At 40.1% G+C, this 26,459-nt stretch overlaps 2 protein-coding genes and 1 long non-coding RNA gene across 3 annotated transcripts in view; 2 read left to right on the top strand and 1 right to left on the bottom strand.

The window, feature by feature from the left end:
• Nucleotides 1-187: 187 nt before the first annotated feature.
• LOC119264717 lies at nucleotides 188-21,005 on the top strand. Its single transcript, XM_037543367.1, has 28 exons — nucleotides 188-218; nucleotides 2,456-2,549; nucleotides 2,764-2,792; nucleotides 6,404-6,522; nucleotides 6,705-6,878; nucleotides 6,986-7,185; nucleotides 8,640-8,752; nucleotides 8,858-8,964; nucleotides 9,087-9,251; nucleotides 9,364-9,563; nucleotides 10,592-10,704; nucleotides 10,810-10,916; nucleotides 11,039-11,203; nucleotides 11,311-11,510; nucleotides 12,539-12,651; nucleotides 12,757-12,863; nucleotides 12,986-13,150; nucleotides 13,263-13,462; nucleotides 14,491-14,603; nucleotides 14,709-14,815; nucleotides 14,938-15,102; nucleotides 15,211-15,405; nucleotides 17,868-18,023; nucleotides 19,072-19,178; nucleotides 19,423-19,508; nucleotides 19,604-19,731; nucleotides 20,454-20,579; nucleotides 20,973-21,005. The coding sequence occupies exons 1-28, from the start codon at nucleotides 188-190 to the stop codon at nucleotides 21,003-21,005; spliced, it is 3,618 nt and encodes a 1,205-aa protein (XP_037399264.1).
• Nucleotides 21,006-21,148: 143 nt separating this feature from the next.
• On the bottom strand, nucleotides 21,149-24,657 carry LOC108414850. Its single transcript, XR_001856931.1, has 3 exons — nucleotides 24,580-24,657; nucleotides 23,896-24,009; nucleotides 21,149-21,331 (listed from the first exon to the last, which is right to left on the bottom strand). It is a non-coding gene; the product is annotated as an uncharacterized LOC108414850 (long non-coding RNA).
• A 1,012-nt stretch (nucleotides 24,658-25,669) lies between these two features.
• LOC108414849 (serine-rich adhesin for platelets-like) overlaps nucleotides 25,670-26,459 on the top strand; it is a 23,729-nt gene continuing 22,939 nt past the window's right edge. Inside the window, exon 1 of the mRNA XM_037543366.1 lies at nucleotides 25,670-25,690. Coding sequence (XP_037399263.1) covers nucleotides 25,670-25,690 — 21 coding nt within the window. The remainder of the gene's footprint in view (nucleotides 25,691-26,459) is intronic.

Genomic DNA, 26,459 nt, shown 5'->3' with positions numbered 1-26,459 from the left:
TGAGATGTCACTCGCGTTGTATGGCAGTATTAGCCTGTCTCATATCAACGCAGATACTGACCTCGTCTGGGTTCTTGGCTTTGGGTGGGGTCACGATTGGGGAGACCCATGATGTAGCGCCACTCACTGTTTCTATGACATCATTCTCCCTTAGCTTTTGTAGCTCTTTTTCTACTTTTTGGCGGACATGAAACGGGACACGCCAGTGTGGCTGACAAGTTAGCTGAACACTGGTGTCTATGTGGAGCTTAACTTGAAAGTCTTTTAACTTGCCAATGCCTTGAAAGAGCTCTGGGTGGCTGTCCACAAGTTGATCTGCCACTGTGGGGCTTGGCGGAGATGACACACTATTGACCACTTTGATGAGGCCTAACTGCAGCTGTGTCGTAGCCTAGAAGGGAACAGCCTTTGCCTGTTTTCAAATAGAACTTGCATTCAGTTTTTTTGTTGTTTGCTTCTGCCTCGCACATGAATATGCCAGCTAGTGGTAAAAGGGTGGTACTGCCATAGGGAAAAACGTCAGTGTCAGCTGTAACTATCTGTGGCTGTGGTGATAATATTTACTGTGGCACCTGAATCCAGCATCACTGAGATATCTACACCTCCAAGTTTAATACATGACATTGGAGTTTGGACATTGGAGAGCTTTTTGGCTGCGTTGTCACAAACATATTCATCACTACTGCTAGATGAATCCTTCTTGGATTCATTGTGTGCTGCTGATCGTGAATACTTTCTTGTGCTGCTTGTTGTACACTTTGGGCTTTGCATCATAGCTTTTGGCAGGTTGCTTTTGTTTTGACCTACATTGTCTGGCGAAATGATTCATCTTACCACAAGCTTTGCAGTCCTTTCCTTGAGCAGGGGAATCCCCTTCATGTGGATATTTTCCACAACAATTTCTGCACTGGTTGTTTGATTTGTTGGCATTCGTGACTTGATACCTTTTGTTTGGTTGTCCTTTCTGTTGTACTGCATTCATTGCTGCAGCCGCTCCTTGTTCTATGCCTGTTGCTTGTTGCTCTGAGTTCCATTGATCTCCCATAGCTGAGAAGATTGTCTAAGTTCATGTTGGGCTCTCTCAGTGCTCATCTGCAAAGTCTGGATGACGTGCAACTTAGAATTAACTGTGCTTTAATCTCTAGGTCCACATCCGTGAACTCACAATGTTTAGCAAGCATATACAAAGGACATTTTTCTTTGGTGAAAAGTACATTTCAAGCTTCGTTTTTACATCTGCATATTTGTCATGGTGTGCTGCTAGCATGTCATAAATGTTGTATACACGTTCGCCAGCCAGATACAACAGTAGAGCTTTTAACCGTCCATCTCCTGAAATGTTGAAAGCAGCTGTGTAATTCTCAAACCTCTGTATCCATTTTGTCCAGCGTGGTCCGACTGAACTGGGGACAATTTCTGTATCGAAAACCGGGAGAACAGGCGTAGTTGTGAGCGACATGGTTCACTGTGGCTCCTGGAGTTAGCGTTAGCTGGCGGGTACTCAGCTCGTCAGCACTGAACTCTCACCTCATGCACTTTCACGGTCACTCTGCCGTTTTAATCCTCGTTGCCAATGTGGTGTTTGCACTCTCATTAAATGACAAAAGACACCAAATTAGGAGTTGGTGGCAATTTTCCAGTACTCAGACACACAGCGTTGTCCTCACGTTTCTAGCATTGTCATTTCCCCATTCCCAACGCATGTGCACTTCTCACTTGCGTCCTCCTGTGGTGCATAGTGTGAAGTACCATTCATTCAATCCATGTCTATTTAATTACATCTGTAACCTTTGTTAAAACTACATACAATTGAATATATCAATCAAATGCATGTTCCCATTAATTCCACTGTTTATAATCTGATTTTTAAACATTTCTCAGTAACTCTGATTGTGGCTTAGCTGGAATTTGTGGTCATAGAACTGTAGAAGGTTCCAAGTTACGTTGAGAGGTCTTCAGCCCCATTAAACACACGTGACTGAATTCAGCATTGAATTAGTGTGGTCTTCAAGAGTGTAATCCAGACCTTACAGAGTTTCCTTAAAGAAACTCACTTTAACATGCTTGAACTACACTGCATTGTCAATGATGGTTTATGATTAATGCTTCCCAGACAGGGACTAGGCTTAGTCCTAGGTAGTACTTTTAATTTTAATGTAGAATCTCTATTCACAATGCTGCGAGGTCCAGGCCTAGGCTTATTCCCTGCTGGTGAAGCCAACTCAGTGACTAACTTAATGTAACTAAAATGATTCAAACGAAGCGGAAGCATCTAAATTGATCAAGGCGTCAATTTCATCTTAATTAATTTATTAATTCTGCAAAATTTAGATGACACATTAATGTGAAATGTCCCCAAAGGGCTTTTTTGTATCTTTCTTTTTAAGGTTTTGGTTTTTGTGGTAAATGAAGTAGATCTGGCTTATGTTTTCGTTTTCTCTGCTGTTTCCTTCAGGCTTAGTTAAAAATGAGCTGGTGAAAGTAGTGAAACAAAATGAGAGGAAACAGCTTCAGCAGCAGAGCACTCATCCTTTCTGCTCTCTGGATAGGTGAGATACATCAGCCAACATTTCCACTTCATCAAACAGGGACAAATATGAAAATGTGAACTGAATTTGCACTAAAGCTGCCCCAGGGGTAGAAATCAGCAGAGCAAGGGAAAGTCATTCAAGGATATTTGTCTTAAATGTCTTAGATGTAAAATTAAGAATGTTGAGACACACTGAATTATCATGAATGGTAATGATGTTTATTTCTGCCTAGGATGCTGGTCAGTTCTAGTCGGTGCACAGGTAAGACTGAATCTCTCTTTCGCACTTTACATATAAATGCTCTTATTACAAGTTCATATACTTGACATAAGGAGTAACTGAATAAGCCTCATATTTTTGTGGTAATTTCTTTCAGTGCAATTCAACCACTGGCAATGGTAAGAGTAGCTAAACATTTATTAAAGTTACTAATACTGCTGAAACTCTTAGAAGCCCTGCATTTTGGGTTACTGATGATTAATAATGTGTGAGGGATGCGTGAAAACATTTTCCCCAAATTTGGCAATATTTGACCTAAGTTACATTCTGTAAAATCTAGATGACAAATTAATTCTAGATTTATTTGGGGTGGGGGTGGTAGGCTTTTTCCCCCAGGTAGAGGGGCATCTTTCTGTTTTTTTGTTTTTTTTTTTACTACAAAACCCGAATTGACTGCTACTCCAGTTTAACTGTGTACAGATTTTTTTTCCCACCATCATCCCATACCTGTTAGTTTTCCACAGAAATGGTTTAGCTTTTTAGCAAATGGACATTGGGCCTTTTAAAATGAATTTTTGAGAAAGGTCCTTAGAAAAAGTCTATGTCAAATTCATGTCATGTTCTTAAAGTGCAGAACTGTTCTCACCTTTGCACTCTTGAGTATGTGTAGATTCTATTCTTACCTTAGAACAAATCCAAAATTAGCAAACATGAGCCAGAATCTTTGTGAAAACTGCGCAAGTGGGTTTTAAGATATTTCAGTAACTCTTTCTATGAATATCAAGTCTATAAAAACCTATAAACACATTCATAACATGTTATAATGCATAAACATAAATTTATAAAAAACAATTACACTTTACAGCCATGCATATTTATTTATATAGTGCATTTTAGGTAATGTTCATTATACAAAAAGTTATAAGAGCTTGTAAACTGTATGTCAGCTGTAAGAAACGTGAGGCATGTTTTATACTAAAGTCTCCTCCAGAATTAATAGAGAGGCTTCAATAGACAGACAGAACTTAACTGATCCCAAAGGGAAACTGCAGAAATTATGCAAACTGAATTAGGTACTGAAGGATTAACTGCAACATTAAAACATATGGGTTAAACCACATTACAAACTTCAAACATTAGATGTTAATCTAGTGCTGCCATCAATAGCATTTTACATAACATGGGAAAGTAAATGTACACCAGTGTTTGATTAAGATTATGAGACCCTTATTAGTCCCACAACGGGGAAATTTCACCTCCGCATTTAACCCATCCGTGAAGTGAAACACCACATACACTCTAGTAAGCACACACACTAGGGGGCAGTGAGCACACTTGCCCAGAGCAGTGGGCAGCCCAATCTGCAGCGCCCTGGGAGCTGTTGGGGGTTAGGTGTCTTGCTCAAGGACACCTCAGTCATGTGCTGTCGGCTCTGGGGATCGAACCGGTGATCTTCCGGCCACAAGGCCGGTTCCCTAACCTCCAGCCCATTAGCTTGGGTAACTTAACACTTTACATCCAATATAATGCTAGTACAAATTACAAATAGCATTACTGTAGAGTAGTGTGGTGATGTTAGAAAGTGCAAGTTTTCTAGTGGTTGAAGTTAGAACCAGTGAAGGAGTGTGATGCCAGAAGGGGCTTCAGGGGAGGGGCCTGATGAGTACCTGGATTGTTGTCAGGTAATTTTTAAAGTGAGAGAGCTGATTTAGGAAAGTCCTGCCCTAATAACAGCTGTCATGAGAAATAAAATACTGGAAATGCCATGGTGTAAATAAATGTATTTGTCTCACTTCACAAAATGCTGGGACTTACTTTTTTGGTAACAATATAACATGTTATGAGCACTATGGTATTCATAGAAAGCTTTGTTGAAATTTCTTTTATCTTAATGGGCATTTCACCCTATTTTCTGGTGTACAGATCGTGTTTCAGCATTGAGGACTTACCCTTTACTATGTCTGACAAACTTTGAGCCGGGTGTGCCATGCTGAAGGCTGTGATCTCTCACCATAGCAATAAAGTCATAATCAATCTACATAGATGACAGAGAAAAAAAAAACTGCATAGTTTCTGTACAACAGGGTAGTTATAACCTTAAGGACAGCTTGTTTAACTTTTAGGTCACTACAATTTAATTTGCCCTAAATCTCAGAGACATCAAACATGAAGTAGATTGATCAACAATAGTTATTATTACATTATTGTGGCCCTATATATATATATATATATATAATGTGTGTGTGTGTGTGTGTATTGTGAAGTACTTACAGCTCAAGTAGTTCAAATAATGGAATGTGCTTGTAATACTTGAAAAAAAAATATTTACAGCCACCTCAGGATCAGACACATGCAGTTCGGTGAACAGGTGTGTGATCTTTATTCCCAAGGCATTCAGTAATATTTAATATTTTTGAAATATTTAGTGGTATTGCATAATAATTTTTTCATATTTGTTTATAATTTCAATGATTCCCACCACTGCCACCCACAACAGTGATAATACCACTATTGCCAACGCCACAGTACCAATTAACTCTTGTCAAGGTGTAAACAGGTAAGGCATTTATAATGAAAAAAGTACACTGTGCAGTCCCGGTGACTAAGGCATTAGAGATTTATGATGTTAAATGCTGTTTCAGTTCCAGACAACGTGACTTGGCTCAGCTCTGGCCTGGAAATGTGTCTACAGTTCTCTGCAACTTCAGCATCCCTGAATTTGCCTGTGTATTAGTGAGTTTTCTATGAACCAGATCCTGAATCTCTCTCTACAGGTTTAACTCTTTTACATAGCAGAATGTCATCAAGCCAACCTTGTAAACATTTTTTCTATCTTTGTTTACATCTTTGCATCTCAAGGTTGCTAATCTGTCCTCCAATGATCTGGTTACACTGTTGGCATGCAAACTGCCAAGTGGTGGGAACTACTCCAAAACAATTTGGGAGCTTTTTGTCCAAAAATATTCAGCATCTCTTGAAGAAGCTCTGGATAAGTATTCTAATGAGGTATGGACTATCAATTAGTACTGCATTAAGAAATAATCAGTCCTATGGAAGTGTACTTGCAATACCTGCTTTCTCTTCTAGACCCCACTCATCAGGCTGCCAAGCCCATCTATTCTCGATGGGATCGGTGTCATCAAAGTCAACAAATTTAGTGATGCAGAACTGGAGAATGTCACTTTCATCACCACGTGGTTCCAGATAAGACTGAGGCCATTTTTAGCATCAGCATCCACAGACTTCCTTTCTAGTCTCAGTTCTAAGAACTTCAGCTGTCAAACCTACCAAGTTGTGTAAGTATTGACAAGTGAATTTCAGAACATTAACAGTATTTATGGCAGGACGTTTGTGAATTAACAACAAACAATACATGACAATATCTAATACATTCTCATCTAACTTAGGGTGAAGGCCTTTAGTACAGAAGAACCGTCAATGGAAAAGACGCAAAGAATATCTGTCATTGCTCACTTCATCAAACCTTTCCTCTCAAGACCCGACTTATCAGGTACTTAGAAGAACTTAACCCATAACCTAATTTGTCTTGCTTCCAGTTCTAAGGATATCTTACCAAAATATTGACTTTTTCCATTAGAATAATGTCTGTGTCTAATTTTCCTATATTCTCTGTTGATCTGCTATCATTTTAGATGCTATATGTTTTTCCAACATTTCTGACAAAAGTAACTGGCTAATAAAGAATTTTGGCAACTTCTCCATGTACGCCACCTTGAATGACCTGCCAACATTAAACGCAAATATCTCCAGAGTGAGTAACATGACACTTAGACCAGCTGTAATAATATATATATATATATATATATATATATATATATATATATATATATGTAATAAAAAATTAGTAATTTAAATATTGGATTTACTTCAGCTATATGCCATCAGAACTAAAAGTTATGAAATATATTGTTGCAGTATTTGGACCTGTTGCAGTTTTTGGACCTGGTGCAGCTGCTGGACCTGCTGACCCCTAGCCAAGCAGCTGAACTCACCCTGATCTCTGGTGTACTAAATAGCACAAGCCAGATTGACCTGGTGTTCAATCGACTAGAGGAAAACGATACTTTCACGAATGTGGATGAGTTTCTTACAGGCCTCGCTGATCAGGTAATGGAGACACACTGAAAGGTTTAGTACAGAAATCTTTACAGTTACATAAAATGTTGATCCGATCTTCACAAACTATTCTGTCTTATTGGGTTCCGTCTCAACAGGTTAAAGACATTAATCCAGCAGTGAGAGATGTGATGATGAATCGAACCATCAAGATCATCAGCACTGAGTTTGCACAGTTTCAGACATCTAACTGGACTGACTGGTTTAAGGTTAAACTCATCTCCCTCCTGCCCAGTTTCACCGCAGAGATGCTTATTGATGCAGTATCAAATATCAGCTGTACCAACTACCAAGTGATGTAAGTTAATTAAATATTTCATTTACATTTCAATTGGATTTTTGCCCCATAAAGTACTTTAACACTTGCATATTTAAATAGTGTTGCAAAACAAAAATGTAGCTAAAAATGTATTGATTCCATCTTATGAAGTGCATCACAAAAAAATTGGCATGCCTTAATCTGTAGCAGTACAAGGTCAGAAAACACCACAAAATAAAGAGATGAGCTGGGAGCTAAATTGAGAAAAGAAATGGAAGTTGCTCTGGAAGGGAGGACAATTAAGTGCAGGGGCAAGTATGGAGTCAGGGTCCATACGGATGTTTGGGTCAGGAAAAAGAACGGGGTCAAAGAGACGAAATGAAAGCAAGAGCCAGGCATGAAGCCAAAGTCAGGTTCAGAAAAGAGAAAGGGGTCTAAAACATTAACAGAGCATGGGTTATAGACAAGAACGATAATTGGACAAGGTAAGCGATCAGCAAAAACAGGGTGATGATTAAGAAATATGTAGGGATCATTGACAGAGCCTGGGTCAAATTCAGGAACAAAAACCACATCAGGGTCAGGAATGGAACCTTAGACATGAAAATGGCCTAGTATAGGATCAGTAATGAAGCTGAGATTAAGTTAAGGGACCTGCTTAGTTCAGGTACAGAAACCAGTGTAGTTCTGGGTCAAAAAGTGAAAAAGTGCTTCAGCAAAGCTCAAGGATGAAATTTTGATCAGCAACAAACACAGAGCCTGGATCAGGGAAAGGAATAGTCCCTGGTCAGAGTCAATAATCTGCTTGTCCAGGGCAAGGAATGACAACTTATTCAACATCACAAACGGAGCCTGGAGCAGGGTTAAAAGCAAAAGTCACGGTCATTTCCGGATGAAAGTCTAAGTTAGGAAAAGGCGTCATTAAATACGAGCAATGAATCATAGCTTAGGAAAGTAACCTGCATAGGGCTGGATAACAAAAAGATTAAAATCCTTGGTCAGCAGGTGGGAACAGTGTTGAAGAATGTTGAGCATGTAGTCAGTATTGAAAAGGAATGGGACCTAGAAAAGATCAGAAATGAAGCCTTGATCAGTATCGTGGAGGGACGTGGTTAATCGTCAAGCACAGGAAAAAAGTTGGGATCATGGGGCTTAGGACAGGAAAGCAGTTGAACCACAGACCAAAATTCTTCATTGTGTTTAGAATAGATCTTCTAGGACAGGGTTGTAAAATCACTTATTTACAGAGGAGAATGTTGAATTTGTTGCAGATTGTGTATATTAATTACATCTTTTAGACTGATGCATGGAATCTCAGCCTAGATTTCCTTCTGAAATGATGGCTATGCTGTAGATATAGCTTTAAACCCAATTGAACAGGACATGTACATTTTACTTTATGTATCTTCAGAGCAACATCACATTTAATCCTGTACTTCAGGCTTTACTAGTCGCAAATATTAACTTCAATCTACTCTCTGACATCTTTTCAGCGTTGAGGCACTGAGCAACGTTTCTGTGAACATGCCAGTAAATAGAAATCAGGCACTTGGGGCAGTTCTGTTGGCGTACCTAAAGCAATCCACACAACAAATAAATCAAACAGGTATGTTTCTTGTCAGAACAGTCATGCTCCGACATAGTCAAAAGGTAACCCTGAATTTCTGACTTTCATACCACAGTCCTAATTAATCCTCTTGTCACCATACAGCATGCAGAGGGATCAACCAGACAGATGCAGACTGGCTCAGTGCTAACCTCGGCCACTTCTCCAGCTACGTGTCATTCTCTCAGCTCACACAATTCAACATTTCTTTGGTACGTTCCTCTCTCAGACAACAACTTTCTCAAAGTCCATGTATATAATTGTTGAGACCACGTTTCATTTACACAATAGCTGAGTGAAACCGCTAACAGCTGGTCACTGTTTCAAATTGCAGTTTGGATCTTTGGACCTGCTGACCCCTAGCCAAGCAGCTGAACTCACCGTGAGCTCTGGTGTACTGAACAGCACAAGCCAGATTGACCTGGTGTTCAATCGACTAGAGAAAGGCGATGCTTTCACAAACGTGGATGACTTTTTCTCAGTCCTCTCTGGTCAGAAGGTATGTGATACACACTCAAATCTTTGGTACACAAATCATGACAATTACAGAAAACACTGATCTGATCTGACCTTCACAAACTATTTTGTCTGCTTTGGTTGCTTCTTAACAGATTCATGATATCATCCCTGCAGTCAGAGATGTGATGCTGAATCGAACCTTCACAATCATCAGCGTTAAGTTTTCACAGTTTCAAACATCTGACTGGATGCACTGGTTTAAGGTCAATCTCATCACTCTCTTGCCCAGTTTCACTGCGGAGATGCTCACTAAGGCAATGTCTGGCATCAGCTGTACCAACTATCAAGTGATGTAAGTGAATTGGGACGTTTCCTTTGGATTTACATTTCTGCACAACATACTTATACATTTAAGTATTTAGAACTGAATCAGGAGCTGAATTGTGACCAGTACTGGAAATTGCTCTGGGTCAAGAAGACATTCTAGTGTTGATGCGAGTATGAAGCCTGAGTCAGGGTTCATATTCATGTCTAGTACAGGGAAAGGAACCAGGTCAAATACTGGAATTGAAATCAAAATAATGGTCCAGAATGGAGTCTCAGCAAAGCTCAAGGATGAAATTTTGATCAGCAACAAACACAGAGCCTGGATCAGGGAAAGGAATAGTTCTTGCTCAGAGTCAATAATCTGCTTGGCCAGGGTCAGAAATGACAACTTATTCAACATCACAAACGGAGCCTGGAGCAGGGTTAAAAGCAAAAGTCACGGTCATTTCCTGATGAAAGTCGAAGTTAGGAAAAGGCGTCATTAAATACCAGCGATGAATCTTAGCTTAGGAAAGTAACCTGCATAGGGCTGGATAACAAAAAGACATAAATACTTGGTCAGCAGGTGGGAACAGTGTTGAAGAATGGTGAGCATGTGGTCAGTAATCAAAAGAAATGGGACCTAGAAAAGATCAGAAATGAAGCCTTGATCAGTATCGTGGAGGGACGTGGTTAATCGTCAAGCACAGGAAAAAAGTTGGGATCATGGGGCTTAGGACAGGAAAGCAGTTGAACCACAGACCAAAATTCTTCATTGTGTTTAGAATAGATCTTCTAGGACAGGGTTGTAAAATCACTTATTTACAGAGGAGAATGTTGAATTTGTTGCAGATTGTGTATATTAATTACATCTTTTAGACTGATGCATGGAATCTCAGCCTAGATTTCCCTCTGAAATGATGGCTATGCTGTAAATATAGCTTTAAACCCAATTCAACAGGACCTGTACATTTTACTTTATGTATCTTCAGAGCAGCATCACATTTAACCCTGTACTTCAGGCTTAACTAGTGGCAAATATTAACTTCAATCTACTCTCTGACATCTTTTCAGCGTTGAAGCACTGAGCAACGTTTCTGTGAACATGCCAGTAAATAGAAATCAGGCACTTGGGGCAGTTCTGTTGGCGTACCTAAAGCAATCCACACAACAAATAAATCAAACAGGTATGTTTCTTGTCAGAACAGTCATGCTCCGACATAGTCAAAAGGTAACCCTGAATTTCTTACTTTCATACCACAGTCCTAATTAATCCTCTTGTCACCATACAGCATGCAGAGGGATCAACCAGACAGATGCAGACTGGCTCAGTGCTAACCTCGGCCACTTCTCCAGCTACATGTCATTCTCTCAGCTCACACAATTCAACATTTCTTGGGTACGTTCCTCTCTCAGACAACAACTTCCTCAAAGTCCATGTATATAGTTGTTGAGACCACGTTTCATTTACACAATAGCTGAGTGAAACCGCTAACAGCTGGTCACTGTTTCAAATTGCAGTTTGGATCTTTGGACCTGCTGACCCCTAGCCAAGCAGCTGAACTCACCGTGAGCTCTGGTGTACTGAACAGCACAAGCCAGATTGACCTGGTGTTCAATCGACTAGAGAAAGGCGATGCTTTCACAAACGTGGATGACTTTTTCTCAGTCCTCTCTGGTCAGAAGGTATGTGATACACACTCAAATCTTTGGTACACAAATCATGACATTTACAGAAAACACTGATCTGACCTTCACAAACTATTTTATCTGCTTTGGTTGCTTCTTAACAGATTCATGATATCAACCCTGCAGTCAGAGATGTGATGCTGAATCGAACCTTCACAATCATCAGCGTTAAGTTTTCACAGTTTCAAACATCTGACTGGATGCACTGGTTTAAGGTCAATCTCATCACTCTCTTGCCCAGTTTCACTGTGGAGATGCTCACTAAGGCAATGTCTGGCATCAGCTGTACCAACTATCAAGTGATGTAAGTGAATTGGGACGTTTCCTTTGGATTTACATTTCTGCAAAACATACTTATACATTTAAGTATTTAGCACTGAATCAGGAGCTGAAGTGTGAACAGAACTGGAACCTGCTCTGGGTCAGGAAGACATTCTAGTGTTTATGCGAGTATGAAGCCTGAGTCAGGGTTCAAAGTCATGTCTAGTACAGGGAAAGGAACCAGGTCAAATACTGGAATTGAAATCAAAATAATGGTCCAGAATGGAGTCTCAGCAAAGCTCAAGGATGAAATTTTGATCAGCAGCAAACACAGAGCCTGGATCAGGGAAAGGAATAGTCCTTGGTCAGAGTCAATAATCTGCTTGGCCAGGGCACGGAATAGCAACTTATTCAACATCACAAACGGAGCCTGGAGCAGGGTTAAAAGCAAAAGTCACGGTCATTTCCGGATGAAAGTCTAAGTTAGGAAAAGGCGTCATTAAATACGAGCGATGAATCATAGCTTAGGAAAGTAACCTGCATAGGGCTGGATAACAAAAAGATTGAAATCCTTGGTCAGCAGGTGGGAACAGTGTTGAAGAATGTTGAGCATGTAGTCAGTATTGAAAAGGAATGGGACCTAGAAAAGATCAGAAATGAAGCCTTGATCAGTATCGTGGAGGGACGTGGTTAATCGTCAAGCACAGGAAAAAAGTTGGGATCCTGGGGCTTAGGACAGGAAAGCAGTTGAACCACAGACCAAAATTCTTCATTGTGTTTAGAATAGATCTTGTAGGACAGGGTTGTAAAATCACTTATTTACAGAGGAGAATGTTGACTTTGTTGCAGGTTGTGTATATTAATTACATCTTTTAGACTGATGCATGGAATCTCAGCCTAGATTTCCTTCTGAAATGATGGCTATGCTGTAAATATAGCTTTAAACCCAATTCAACAGGACATGTACATTTTACTTTATGTATCTTCAGAGCAACATCATATTTAATCCTGTACTTCAGGCATTACTAGTCGCAAATATTAACTTCAATCTACTCTCTGACATCTTTTCAGCGTTGAGGCACTGAGCAACGTTTCTGTGAACATGCCAGTAAATAGAAATCAGGCACTTGGGGCAGTTCTGTTGGCGTACCTAAAGCAATCCACACAACAAATAAATCAAACAGGTATGTTTCTTGTCAGAACAGTCATGCTCCGACATAGTCAAAAGGTAACCCTGAATTTCTGACTTTCATACCACAGTCCTAATTAATCCTCTTGTCACCATACAGCATGCAGAGGGATCAACCAGACAGATGCAGACTGGCTCAGTGCTAACCTCGGCCACTTCTCCAGCTACGTGTCATTCTCTCAGCTCACACAATTCAACATTTCTTTGGTACGTTCCTCTCTCAGACAACAACTTTCTCAAAGTCCATATATATAATTGTTGAGACCACGTTTTATTTACACAATAGCTGAGTGAAACCGCTAACAGCTGGTCACTGTTTCAAATTGCAGTTTGGATCTTTGGACCTGCTGACCCCTAGCCAAGCAGCTGAACTCACCGTGAGCTCTGGTGTACTGAACAGCACAAGCCAGATTGACCTGGTGTTCAATCGACTAGAGAAAGGCGATGCTTTCACAAACATGGATGACTTTTTCTCAGTCCTCTCTGGTCAGAAGGTATGTGATACACACTCAAATCTTTGGTACACAAATCATGACAATTACAGAAAACACTGATCTGATCTGACCTTCACAAACTATTTTGTCTGCTTTGGTTGCTTCTTAACAGATTCATGATATCAACCCTGCAGTCAGAGATGTGATGCTGAATCGAACCTTCACAATCATCAGCGTTAAGTTTTCACAGTTTCAAACATCTGACTGGATGCACTGGTTTAAGGTCAATCTCATCACTCTCTTGCCCAGTTTCACTGTGGAGATGCTCACTAAGGCAATGTCTGGCATCAGCTGTACCAACTATCAAGTGATGTAAGTGAATTGGGACGTTTCCTTTGGATTTACATTTCTGCAAAACATACTTATACATTTAAGTATTTAGCACTGAATCAGGAGCTGAAGTGTGAACAGAACTGGAACCTGCTCTGGGTCAGGAAGACATTCTAGTGTTTATGCGAGTATGAAGCCTGAGTCAGGGTTCAAAGTCATGTCTAGTACAGGGAAAGGAACCAGGTCAAATACTGGAATTGAAATCAAAATAATGGTCCAGAATGGAGTCTCAGCAAAGCTCAAGGATGAAATTTTGATCAGCAGCAAACACAGAGCCTGGATCAGGGAAAGGAATAGTCCTTGGTAAGAGTCAATAATCTGCTTGGCCAGGGCACGGAATAGCAACTTATTCAACATCATAAACGGAGCCTGGAGCAAGGTTAAAAGCAAAAGTCACGGTCATTTCCTGATGAAAGTCGAAGTTAGGAAAAGGCGTCATTAAATACCAGCGATGAATCTTAGCTTAGGAAAGTAACCTGCATAGGGCTGGATAACAAAAAGACTGAAATACTTGGTCAGCAGGTGGGAACAGTGTTGAAGAATGGTGAGCATGTGGTCAGTAATCAAAAGAAATGGGACCTAGAAAAGATCAGAAATGAAGCCTTGATCAGTATCGTGGAGGGACGTGGTTAATCGTCAAGCACAGGAAAAAAGTTGGGATCATGGGGCTTAGGACAGGAAAGCAGTTGAACCACAGACCAAAATTCTTCATTGTGTTTAGAATAGATCTTCTAGGACAGGGTTGTAAAATCACTTATTTACAGAGGAGAATGTTGAATTTGTTGCAGATTGTGTATATTAATTACATCTTTTAGACTGATGCATGGAATCTCAGCCTGGATTTCCCTCTGAAATGATGGCTATGCTGTAAATATAGCTTTAAACCCAATTCAACAGGACCTGTACATTTTACTTTATGTATCTTCAGAGCAGCATCACATTTAACCCTGTACTTCAGGCTTAACTAGTGGCAAATATTAACTTCAATCTACTCTCTGACATCTTTTCAGCGTTGAAGCACTGAGCAACGTTTCTGTGAACATGCCAGTAAATAGAAATCAGGCACTTGGGGCAGTTCTGTTGGCGTACCTAAAGCAATCCACACAACAAATAAATCAAACAGGTACGTTTCTTGTCAGAACAGTCATGCTCCGACATAGTCAAAAGGTAACCCTGAATTTCTGACTTTCATACCACAGTCCTAATTAATCCTCTTGTCACCATACAGCATGCAGAGGGATCAACCAGACAGATGCAGACTGGCTCAGTGCTAACCTCGGCCACTTCTCCAGCTACGTGTCATTCTCTCAGCTCACAAAATTCAACATTTCTTTGGTACGTTCCTCTCTCAGACAACAACTTTCTCAAAGTCCATATATATAATTGTTGAGACCACGTTTTATTTACACAATAGCTGAGTGAAACCGCTAACAGCTGGTCACTGTTTCAAATTGCAGTTTGGATCTTTGGACCTGCTGACCCCTAGCCAAGCAGCTGAACTCACCGTGAGCTCTGGTGTACTGAACAGCACAAGCCAGATTGACCTGGTGTTCAATCGACTAGAGAAAGGCGATGCTTTCACAAACGTGGATGACTTTTTCTCAGTCCTCTCTGGTCAGAAGGTATGTGATACTCAAATCTTTGGTACACAAATCATGACAATTACAGAAAACACTGATCTGATCTGACCTTCACAAACTATTTTGTCTTCTTGGGTTTCTTCTTAACAGATTCATGATATCAATCCTGCAGTCAGAGATGTGATGCTGAATCGAACCTTCACAATAATCAGCATTAAGTTTTCACAGTTTCAAACATCTGACTGGATGCACTGGTTTAAGTTCAATCTCATCACTCTCTTGCCCAGTTTCACTGCGGAGATGCTTACTAAGTCAATGTCAGGCATCAGCTGTACCAACTATCAAGTGATGTAAGTTACTTGTATTTTAAATACAAATTTTTAAAAATATCTCTCTCATCCTATGAACATATTTCAAGACCAAAACCCAAACAATAAACTGAACTGTACACTAAATAACACAGAAACATAGATATTTGGGGACTTACAAAATAGAATTCAAGTTAATGTCAGTCTGGTACATAAATAACTGCAGCCTAAGTGAGTTGGGAAATGATCAAGGATAATGACGAGTTGAAATTAAAAAGTAGGCTCAGGTTAATTGGGTCAGGACCAAGTATTTATCTTGGGTCAAGGTCAGGAACAACAACCACTTAAGGTTAGGATTCAATCTGAAGTCAGGTAATTGCATGGTTTAGGATCCGCAATGATGCTTAATTTAAACTTAATAAAATGCTTAGGTCAAGGTCAGAAGCCAGTGACGTTCTGGAAAAGCAATTCTGAACTGTATCAGAGAAAAGAGTATATCATCATTATGGGTGAATAACGGAGCCTGGACAAGATCAGACATAAAGTCTCGATCAGGATCAGGGAGTGAAGTGATTAAACATCACGAACAGGATTCAGATTCTTCTAAGACAAAACAGTAAAAGACTGACTTAGTTAAACTTTCTGTAGTATATACAAGTTATATGTTAAGTCACTGAATCCCTCTATGGGTCTCAATTAGATGGTTATTAAGTTGTCTTTCTGTGGATATCAGCTAAGAAAGATCACGTTCAACCCTACACTTCAGTCTTGCCCAACAAAAAAATAAAAACCTAAATGCACTTTCACATTCCTTTTCAGTGTTGAGGCATTAAGCAATGTTTCTGTGAGCTTACCAGAGAATAGAAAACAGGAACTTGCAGCTGTTCTGGTGGCACATCTACAGAAAGCCATACAACAAATTAACCAGCCAGGTACATTTGTTGTCAGTACAGTCATGCTTCTACACGGTCAATAATTAACTTATTTTTCATGTGTTATTTCTTCATTTTCTTGCTTTTTTTGAAACAGTATTAATTTGTATTCTTGATATCATACAGCATGCAGAGTGAGCAACCAGACAGATGCGGACTGGCTCACCGTTAACCTTGGCCACTTCTCCAGCTATGTGTCCTTATCTCAGCTAACACAATTTAACTTTTCTGGGGTAAGTCCCCCTCTCTGACATTTGTTTTCTCAGTCTCCATTTATATAATTGTTGAGATCCCATTTTGTTTATAGAATAGCTTAGTGAAACCAAATAAAATTTAAAGGTAACAAGTTAAGCAACAGCGATCTTGCCTTGCAAAATAAAACTACAAAAATGCACTAAGAAGTTGGAAACTAGCCATAAAAGTACATAGCAATAACCAATCAATTAAGTGAAACACATGTAATACATAAATAGGTAACATAATGACAAGACATAAGTAAACACAGTATTGAAAGGACAGATACAAATACAGTAGCATATACACATAATTAGAGGGAAAATATCTGGATTGTTATTGACAGTAACTGACTATAGCTAGTCTCTTCTAGGGAAGGGTCCCCCCATTTGTGTTGAAATAGAGGGGTAAGGTGAAGTGTTAGGGCTACACGGCCCTCAAAACGGATGTTTTTCAGAGACTCACTCCAAACAGTGTTTTGAGGGGAAAAAAAAACCCAGAAAGATGGCTGCACAAGTAACTAAAAAACCCACAAATGTGAGAATTTCCTGGTAAAAAATGATAACCACTGTTTATGTCGTTTCAGTGTACTTTGGTCATTTTCTTCATAACAAACAAAAAATTGCTAATAGTATGTATCGGTAGCTAGCTTACCGTTCCACCTTAAATAGACCATCAGTTCTGACGCCTGAAGCGCCTGAACGTAACTGCTGCACTATTTAAGGTGGAATGGGAAAATTCAAACATTTGAAGCTGGCGAATATCTGACTTTAGCTTCATCTCACCAAAGAATTAGGGGTGGGTGATTATTTATTATCCCCCACCCCCCCACCTTTTGAAGGCATATGACGCCCTAAATGTAACTAAAGCCCAGCAGTGAGGAGCTGAACTTTACCCTCCTCTACTGTAACTGCAGACCAGCTGGGTCGCCTACAGAGAGGTGCTAGTAGCTGTTAATGAAGTGATGCTCTGTTTATTTGAGAGTCCCATATCATAGGACAAGATTTCAACCACTGCCCTGTAACTCTGTTCCAAGGGGTTAGAGCGACAAAAATAAGTGACGTTGCGTGAGCGGCAGTTTGAAAAGAAGCGGTGGCTGGTTTCACAGGTCTCAGAGGAAGCCTGTGCTGCCTTCACCCCCCTAGCATTGGTAGTATCATGTGACTGGGGGAGTCCTAAGTAACGGGTGAAATTGGAAACATCTAAATTGGGGAGAAAATTGGGTTAAAAAAAAAAAAACAAGGGGTAGGTGTAAAAAGAAGAAATGGGATTGTGCCTCAGTCTCACTCTCTCTTTTTCACTGTTTTCCACTTTTTCTTTCTTATTTTTTCAGGTGAATGCAGCAGAGGTTCTAACTCTGTCACAACTAGCAGAACTTTGCTCTACTCCTTCTAGTCTCCAAGGCCCTCAGGATGTAAACACTGTGATGGCGGCTGTCAAGCCGGACCAGTTTGCCGCCTTCTTTGACATCCTCACTCCCAACATCCAGGTACTTCTGCCTTTGTTGTGTTAGAAATCACGTTCATAATTTTATTATTACAAAATGCTGAACAAAAGACAACTAAGTCATATCTGCAGTCCCATTTTCTTAATAAATCTTATTCATCAGTATAATATAACTAAAATTTAGCCTTCTTGTACTTTTGCTGATTAAGTATATTCAAGAAGAAGTATCACTAATTTTACTCATGTAGCAGTATAGATAAAATATTTGTATGTTTTCTCAAGTAGTATTTTGTCAAGAGTATTTCTGCCATAAAATACGCAAGTATTCTACTTTTCCCACCCCTGGAAGTCATATTAATACCTATGGATAAAGCACACTCAGCAGTACACCTTCACTCATTCATTATGATATCATCCTGTTTTTTTTTGCGCACAACCCAATTAAGAGTTTGACAAGAATGCTGTAAAAGGCAAAGAACTACCAGTGATAAGAGATCTGGTGGATGGACCCTGGTGGGACAGATGGGTCAAATGAGAATGGCAAGAATCATGCAAGGAAACAGATGAGTCATAACCAGTCAAATTCCAGCCCTGGTGTGCATCTCAGACTGTCATCTCAGAAATTACTGCAGGAGAACTTCTTGAATTAGCTACAGCAGATGAGTAGCAGTGCATCAGATCATTTGGCTGGCCAAGTTTATGCCTTCATGGCAACATTTTATCAAAACTTGATCACATGATAACTTGACAAAACTTGAAAGCATGATGATGCACCACATCACAAGACACGTATCCTTACCAAATGCACATTCCAGATATTCCAGTGGCATGTAGTCCCCAGAACTCAGATGTAGGGGTGCTTCACAGCTGTCTTATTTGCAGCCACTGCTCAACACAATCATTTCCATGTGGTGCAACATACTCTCACAACATATCCTGTATTGTAGTGTCCACGCCCAGGCAAATTCATGTGTGCTGTGTGCCAAAGGGGTGACACACTATAAGATGTATAGTTAAGAAACTATCAACTCGTTGTAGATTGGGCTTCAGTTAATGCTGTCTATCATGTAAATCTGATCTCTTTATCTCAGCGTAATGCATCACTGTACTCAAGTGAGGTGAAGGAAGCTTTCCTCCAGGCTGTTCTGGTGAGAGGTGGACTTTCCTCTGCAGCAGTGCCTGATTCAGAAGTGTTGCAGTGGGTAAATGTTCGACTCAGGCCGCTCCTCTCAAGCCTCTCATCTGCGAATGTAACATCATATTTCAACATCATAAAAGGAAGGAGCTGCAACACCAGACAGACAGTGTGAGAAAATCTTAAAATACCATATTTGGAGTAGATTTAAATACAGTGTTTCTTTTCTGCTGACTGTTTAGAGTGGGCTAAGGTGTTCAGCGTTGTGTAGCACGACTGTGATTAATGTTTATCTGTGCTGTAACAGAGTGAGCAGTTTGGACTCTATGAGATCGTCTTTCAACAGCGACACACAGACCCAAATCTACAGCAACATCCAGCAGCTCCTCACTGGTATAACATGCTCACTCTCGTGCTCATAGAGAGCACATTAAATATTTAAATTTTTTACATTTTTGACTGTTTTGTGGCCGTTTTATGCTCCACAGGGCCGAATGGTTTGGGCTGCTACAACGGCGGGAGCTTCTATGCCTTCCTCAAGAACTCCTTCCTCAGTTTTGGGTTTCCTGACCTGAGTGCCTTTTTGTCCCTCATCCCAGCCAGCCGACAGCGAGAGGTACTGCTGCCTTTAAAGCTGAGAGGAAAAGGATTTAGAGTCAGCTCCGTCACTAACAATGCTGGGGCTAACATATGTGAAGTGTTTCAGTAATGTAAATACTTTTTCATATAACAAATAGCTTAAATTCTTTTAATAATTTTACAGTTCCCGACTTGCTAGATATTTGCTGCTTTAGTTACATGTATCTAAGGCAAAAATATTAAACACCCACAACGGATTATAATTTAAAGTTACACATTTGTATGGGTTTTAGTGCGACCAAGAGGTGTAGAGTGGTGAGATTATTTTTACAGTGTAAACCCATTGCAGTTTGAGGAAAGTGAATAATGTGTAATACATTGTAATGGATTTATTTGAGTAATTACCCCAACGCTTGTCATTACTGTTGTCAAGAGATCACTAATATTATCCATAAAAAGTATAGGTGGCCACAAGTTTTCCTTTCAACCATGCAGAACCTCGGCTCATAAAACTAACCATGTGTTTGACGATGGAAACCATTCGATTAAATAAGTGGTATCACTTATAGTAAAGTGACACAGATCAAGTTATTCATAATCAGTCAATTCACTAATACTGCTGGTCAGTAATAGTCAATGCGCCAGTCAATTAAAAAATAAGTACTCAATAATACTGTTAGTAATAAGTCAACCAGTCAGTCAATAATGGCGAGAACTTATCCATGTGTCCCACTCTCTGCTCTCCCCTGTGGTCTGTAGCTGTTGGGCTCCATCTCTCCAGGAGAACTGAGTGAGTTTCTGAATGGGTCGACCACAGTCAGGAATGAGCCAGATCTCTGCACGCTCCTCAACAACTACAACAGCACCAACCAGTACCTGCAGATGGTACACCTCTGTTCATCTCACCCATCTCACTCTGCCTTTTTTCCTTATTTCTTTCTGCTGTTCCTCACTTGGTTTGTTTTATGCAACATTCAATACTTGATGCAACAATCAAGTCACCTGTCTTTTTTTCCATTCCTCTTTGTATCTCTTCTCTGAGGAAAATTTTATTGCTCAAATTGACATTTGATGGCTCAGAAGTTTAGTGGTGAATTGCCTTATTGTCCTAGGAGAAAGAACATTAGACAAAAGGGAAACATTAGTTACTTCTTGTATCAGATACTGACATAGTTTTACAGCCAGTAATATGGTTTTAACTGTGAAAGAACTTAACATACATTACATTTACTACTATTTTTAAAAATATACTTAAAGAGAACTCATTTGACATCTCAGCATCGCAGACAGGGGCAGGTCTCGAACAAGTGAGACAATAATTAATACCCATCACAATCAGGGGAAGGTCTCATAACAAAGGATGCAGTAAATGAAGCCAATCACAGGAATACTGTTTAGTAATCAATTATTTTTGGAGCAAAAATGTGACTTTGCTTGATTTTTTTCCTCCGTTACGTTGTGCAGCAGCCAGTTGTATCTGCAGCTGTGGGCAGACAGACGTTGGGGTGCGTTTGGTCTCGTGCTCTCAGTGCGTCGTCTCAGGATGAGGTGGATCAGTGGTTTAATGTCAGACTGGCTCAGTACCTGCCCCTCCTCAGCTTTCAGCTCATCAGCCCCACCCAGCTCAGTGGCGCCTCCTGCCCGTCATACAAGAAACTGTGAGTCTTGGTTTGGTAAATTGTTAGACCAATCTGTCTGCAAAATTAATAATACATTTTTATCATCTAAAATTGTTCATGTCTGCAGTGAAACATACTAATCTGATACCAATGTATGATTAGGATTTCAGTCCTGGGGAACAACTATAATTACTCAGCCACTAATTTCACCCCAGCTGATGTGTACAGCTCTATAAAGGTTTATCTGAACAGTAGCGGTAAGCACAGCAACATCTCTCTTTTTCTTTCTGCCGTTCACCATATGTCTTCTGTACTGCTAGAGAATACATCTGTGTTTCTGTGATCTTCCAGGTGGCTCTCCCCACTGCTATAACTCCTCCGATCCTCTCCTGAACTCCACTGCCTGGTTTTCCAACAACATTGGATTCTTCATCACCTTTATCACCCTCACTGATCTCCAGTCCTTTGTATCGGACAGCCAGGTAACACACTCAAATAAGAACTTTTTGACTCTTCAACTGAAGACATTACTTGTGAAAGTAACCTCATGTTTTACCAGTAATTTTAAGGGAATGCACCTGTTCGAGCATACAGTGAAATTACCTTTCATTTTTAAACCATATACAAAACTGCAATCCCATGACTTTTTCAAAAAATGGAAAACTCTACAGACCTGTCCAATCCCACGATGTTTTCAGTGAAACATCTCAAAATAACAGAAACTTTTAACCTCTTTCTGCATGCCCCCTAGTGGCCATTCCACCAGCAGAATGAAAACAGATTTAGATAGTTAAACTACGTAAGGAAAATGTCACCCTTTGTCTGCTGTAACCTAGATATCACTCTATTTCCTGGTAATATATCAGATCGTGCTCACACATGAGCTGATCAAGCCTTGTATTGGGTCTTATGTAGATGACCTGCCAGGTCAACATTTCTAGAATTTCCACTCTGGCTTGCATTCTGAATCTCTTTAACTACCTGGATAAAAGTGCATGTGTGACAGGGGTTTCAGAAACCTTAAATTACTTTGATTTTCATCTTAAAAATTACTGAGTCTGTTTGTGTCCTGTAGATCGGTGTGTTCCTGGAAAACACAGAGAATATGCAGCTGTTTAACAACTCACAAATAGCAGCCAATGTAATTACATACTACAGCACACAGATATACATCCAAAATCCGAGCTACAACCCCCTCAGGTAACATACTACACAAATCTGTCTGTCTATCTATCTGTCTGTCTATCTATCTGTAACGGGAATTATCTGAATGTGATTTTGTGCGTAGACTGCCAATTGTCCTCTTGTGTGGAGCTCCTGCCTCTGCATTTGGGTCTGTTGGGGTTAACGACAGCAAGGCCATCCTGGAGAGCATCAACAAATTCTGCAGCAGAATTGATCCACAGGCACTAAATCAAATTATTATAATTCAAATGACAATATGAAATTTCAGTTCCCATGCCATTCATAACCCTATGATTTTTTCACTTTTTCTCTCAGGTTGCAGCAGTGTTAGCGTCAAAATTTCCCACTATATCCAAAAATACAATCCAGACACTTGGCAAACAGAGCATTGGTCTGACTGAGGGCCAGTTAAGCTCTGCTTCTCCTGATGTTATTAACAGTACATTGCCCGTTCTCAGCGCCATCACAGGGTGGAACCAGGGTCAGGTCAACAATATTGTCAAGAACCTCATTAGTGGGGGCTATAATGTGAGTGTACACTACACACTAGTTATGTAATTCCATTTACATTTATAGTTACCAAAGTGATTTGCTGTGATTACAAAAGTGAAATGTAAGTATGCCCCTAAGCCAGTGCAAATAGACCACAGGCTCAAATGGATCTGATGTGGAATCTGACCTCACGTAATGAAGGGCTGGCCATTTTTTTGTCTTGATTGACAAGAATCAGGGTTTTAAATCTGATTTTGGCAGCAACAAGAAGCCAGTGAATGAAAGGCAACAGCTGAGTGATGGCTAAACTGGGGCAGTTATAATGCATTGATTTCAGAGGCAGATTGTCTGGGATAGTGGATTCTCTGGTTCTCTTTGAGAAAAAAGACTGCAGATTTAAACGTTTTAATGAATTTAATAAGGAGAGATACTAAAATGTACCAGCTGATGTTGGAAGAGTCAGGCGTACGGTTCAGGGGCTGTTTATGATGAAGGAGAACAGGTCCTGGAACACTGACTAGAGCATCAGGCTATAAGAGTTCATGATTAATCAGAGCACAAACAAAGTGGGAGGTCTGGGGGTTCTGCTTTAGAAAATTTGACTGCAATGAAAATGTTCACATATATTCCCCGTCTCCACTTAAAATCAATAAACCACCAATAAACCTTGCAAAAAAGGGGCTTTGTTGAATGTTAGCATAGCAGTGATATGGGGATGCCATGAGCAGCTATTACAGATGTGGATCCTCTTTTCTTTTTTTTTTTATTATACCTGCCAAGAGCACCCCTACAGACAGGACTAGAACCATGCAGAGCCATTAATTTCAAAAGTTAATGATGACAGAAAAGGAAAACCTTATTGCTGACTATGTTAAAAGCTTAGAGAGATCAAGAAGAATCAGGACCTGAGACAGTCTGCTGATCTTGCCTGCATGGAACTTCTCCATCACTGCTACAAGGGCAGTTTCTGTAGAGTGGGTGAGTTTGAAGTTGGACTGGTTGGAATTCTGGAGTTGGCTCTGAGTGAAAAAGAGAGACAACTGAACATACACAGCATGGTTGACAATTTTAGATAGGAAAAAGAGGAGTGATCATGGTCAGTAGCTGCTGGTGTTAAGCCATCCATCATGGGCTTCTTTGGGATGTGTGTCACCTTGGCAGTCTTGAAGGAAACACCTTGCATCAAAGTTATTCAGGAACTAAGCAGGGACAAATTGGAAGTGCTGCATTAACACTTAAGTAACTACATTTAACTTAACAGTTACTTAAGTGTTAATGCAGCACTTCCAATTTGTCCCTGCTTAGTTCTCGAATAAAAGTAAAATTACTTATTAAATACGGCTTCTTAGAATAATTACTCAAAAACATTAACTGCTGAATCTTACATGACACGCTACACAGTGTGCAGTCTCTGAAATATATAGGATTATATCCTCCCTTATTATCCACAAAAACGTGTCCTCACAGAAGGTGGAAGGCAACGCACCACACCTTACCCACTGGTGTCCCTCGTGTGCTTACTTTCAACAGCAATCTAAAAAAAGGCTAATGCATCTACAAATGGGACAACAGCAGATCAGTCTGCTTACCTCCCATCATGCTTTCAAGACGAGCATGTGTTGTTTCTTCTGAACAGTAGTTCTCCTTTAAAGTCCTCCTTAAGGCAGGGTTAACTGAAGAGATGGTGCACAAAATATATGTGTATATATGGTTGTGTATGCGCTGTACCTTCAAATTCACTTGGTTCTAAATATAATTAAATAAATCATATATAACATACCACACCAAAATAACGAATGAGGTGTTGTTAGACTTTGCTAGGAGTTAAAGATCTTCTGGAACGCTATAAAGTGAAGCACATTAACTTATTAATAATAACGCAAACAACATGAGTCAAAATGACAATCTGACCGCTAAAAGAGATGTCTGAGGGCTGAGAATGACCGCAATATGTTCTGCTAGTCCAGGCTCGGCAACGAGCGGCTCCGCTGTCGTACGCAGCTCTTTTCCTGCCCTGTCGTGGCTCCACAGCTGAATCAGATCAGTAGGTAATAATAAAATAATCCTCCTCTACAGTAAAATAAAGCTCTGCTGATCCTTCAACACAGTTTAACAGTAAATGGTCTTAAACGCTGGAGTTAATGTAGAACTGCTGATTCACCCTTTAACCCTGAAGATCAGCAGATGGCTGGTCACCATAGCAACACAGACAACAGCAATCTCGCCCAGCTAGTAGCTACGAAACTTAATGGTTTCTATGGGTTTTTTTGTTTGTTTGTTTTTTGTCTTGCTCTCACCACTCAAATTATTATTATTATCATTAATATTAACGATTAATGTCAGATTCTCATTTGAATTTTCCAGTTCCACCTTAAATTGTGCAGCAAGTGTAGCACCATTTAAGGCAGAACGGGAAAGCTCGAACGAGAATCTGATTTAATCTCCGCGACTTCGAACGAGAAGCTGGCTGACGAGAAGCGACGAAAAGTCGAACCATGAGAGCCACTTTACAAGACACTGCTCCACTTCTGCTCCACGAAACGAACATGAGTCGTTTATATTATGTTTTTAGCCTGTAGCACATTAGTGCACACGGAGACGTGTTTCCAGCCCAGATGTTCACGTGTGCGTAAAACGTTGAGGCTCTCGAGGAGGTTTGGTTTCTTTGAAAGGACAAAAATGGCTGTTGTGAACATCTGGGTAGCGACCCCAGCGCTGGTGCATCCATCACACCTCGTTCCGTTTCAGATCCGAGGCGCAAAGCTTTCCCGCTCGTTAGCTTAGCTAGCTAGCGCGGGAAGCGGGAAAACGCCGTATTTACCTCAGACGAGTTAGCGAGGCAGCTAACTTGCGCTGCGGCGCCGGAGTCCGAACAAAACAGCTCGGTCTCTGCATCAGGGGTCTCGCAGCAGCGGCCCGGGGGTCTCGTTCACTCGCCACACAGCGGGATGAACGAAAAAACGAACAGAAATAAAAAATTCATCCACTGAGGACTCAGAATTAACCGCTCTTCCCTCGCAGCGCTCACAAAAACCGCTCTCTCAATGAAACGGCACTGCTTTCATAATAAGAGTCCCGTGCAATTCTACGGACAAATGTAAACATATTTAATTTAATAGAATACAAAATGTTTATGAATGTACTTATACTGGTGTACTATTATTATTATTATTATTATTATTATTATTATTATTATTATTATGAGTGGTGAGACCAAGACAAAAAACCCATAGAACCATTAAGTGTTCCTGGTTTTGTAATGTAAATGTAATGAGTCCCGTGCAATTCCACGGTTAAATGTAGACATATTTAATTGAACAGAACACAAGATGTTTATTAATGTACTTTCACTGCTTAAATAATAATAATAATAATAATAATAATAATAATAATAATAACCGTAATTATAATAATAATAATAATAACAATAACCGTAACAATAATAATAACTAACAATAATAACAACAAT

This window comes from Pygocentrus nattereri, chromosome 12, assembly GCF_015220715.1.
Source record: "Pygocentrus nattereri isolate fPygNat1 chromosome 12, fPygNat1.pri, whole genome shotgun sequence".
In the NCBI taxonomy this organism is placed as follows: domain Eukaryota; kingdom Metazoa; phylum Chordata; class Actinopteri; order Characiformes; family Serrasalmidae; genus Pygocentrus; species Pygocentrus nattereri.
Note: the sequence above shows the minus strand (reverse complement) of the source record. Positions and strands in the feature narration are given on the sequence as shown.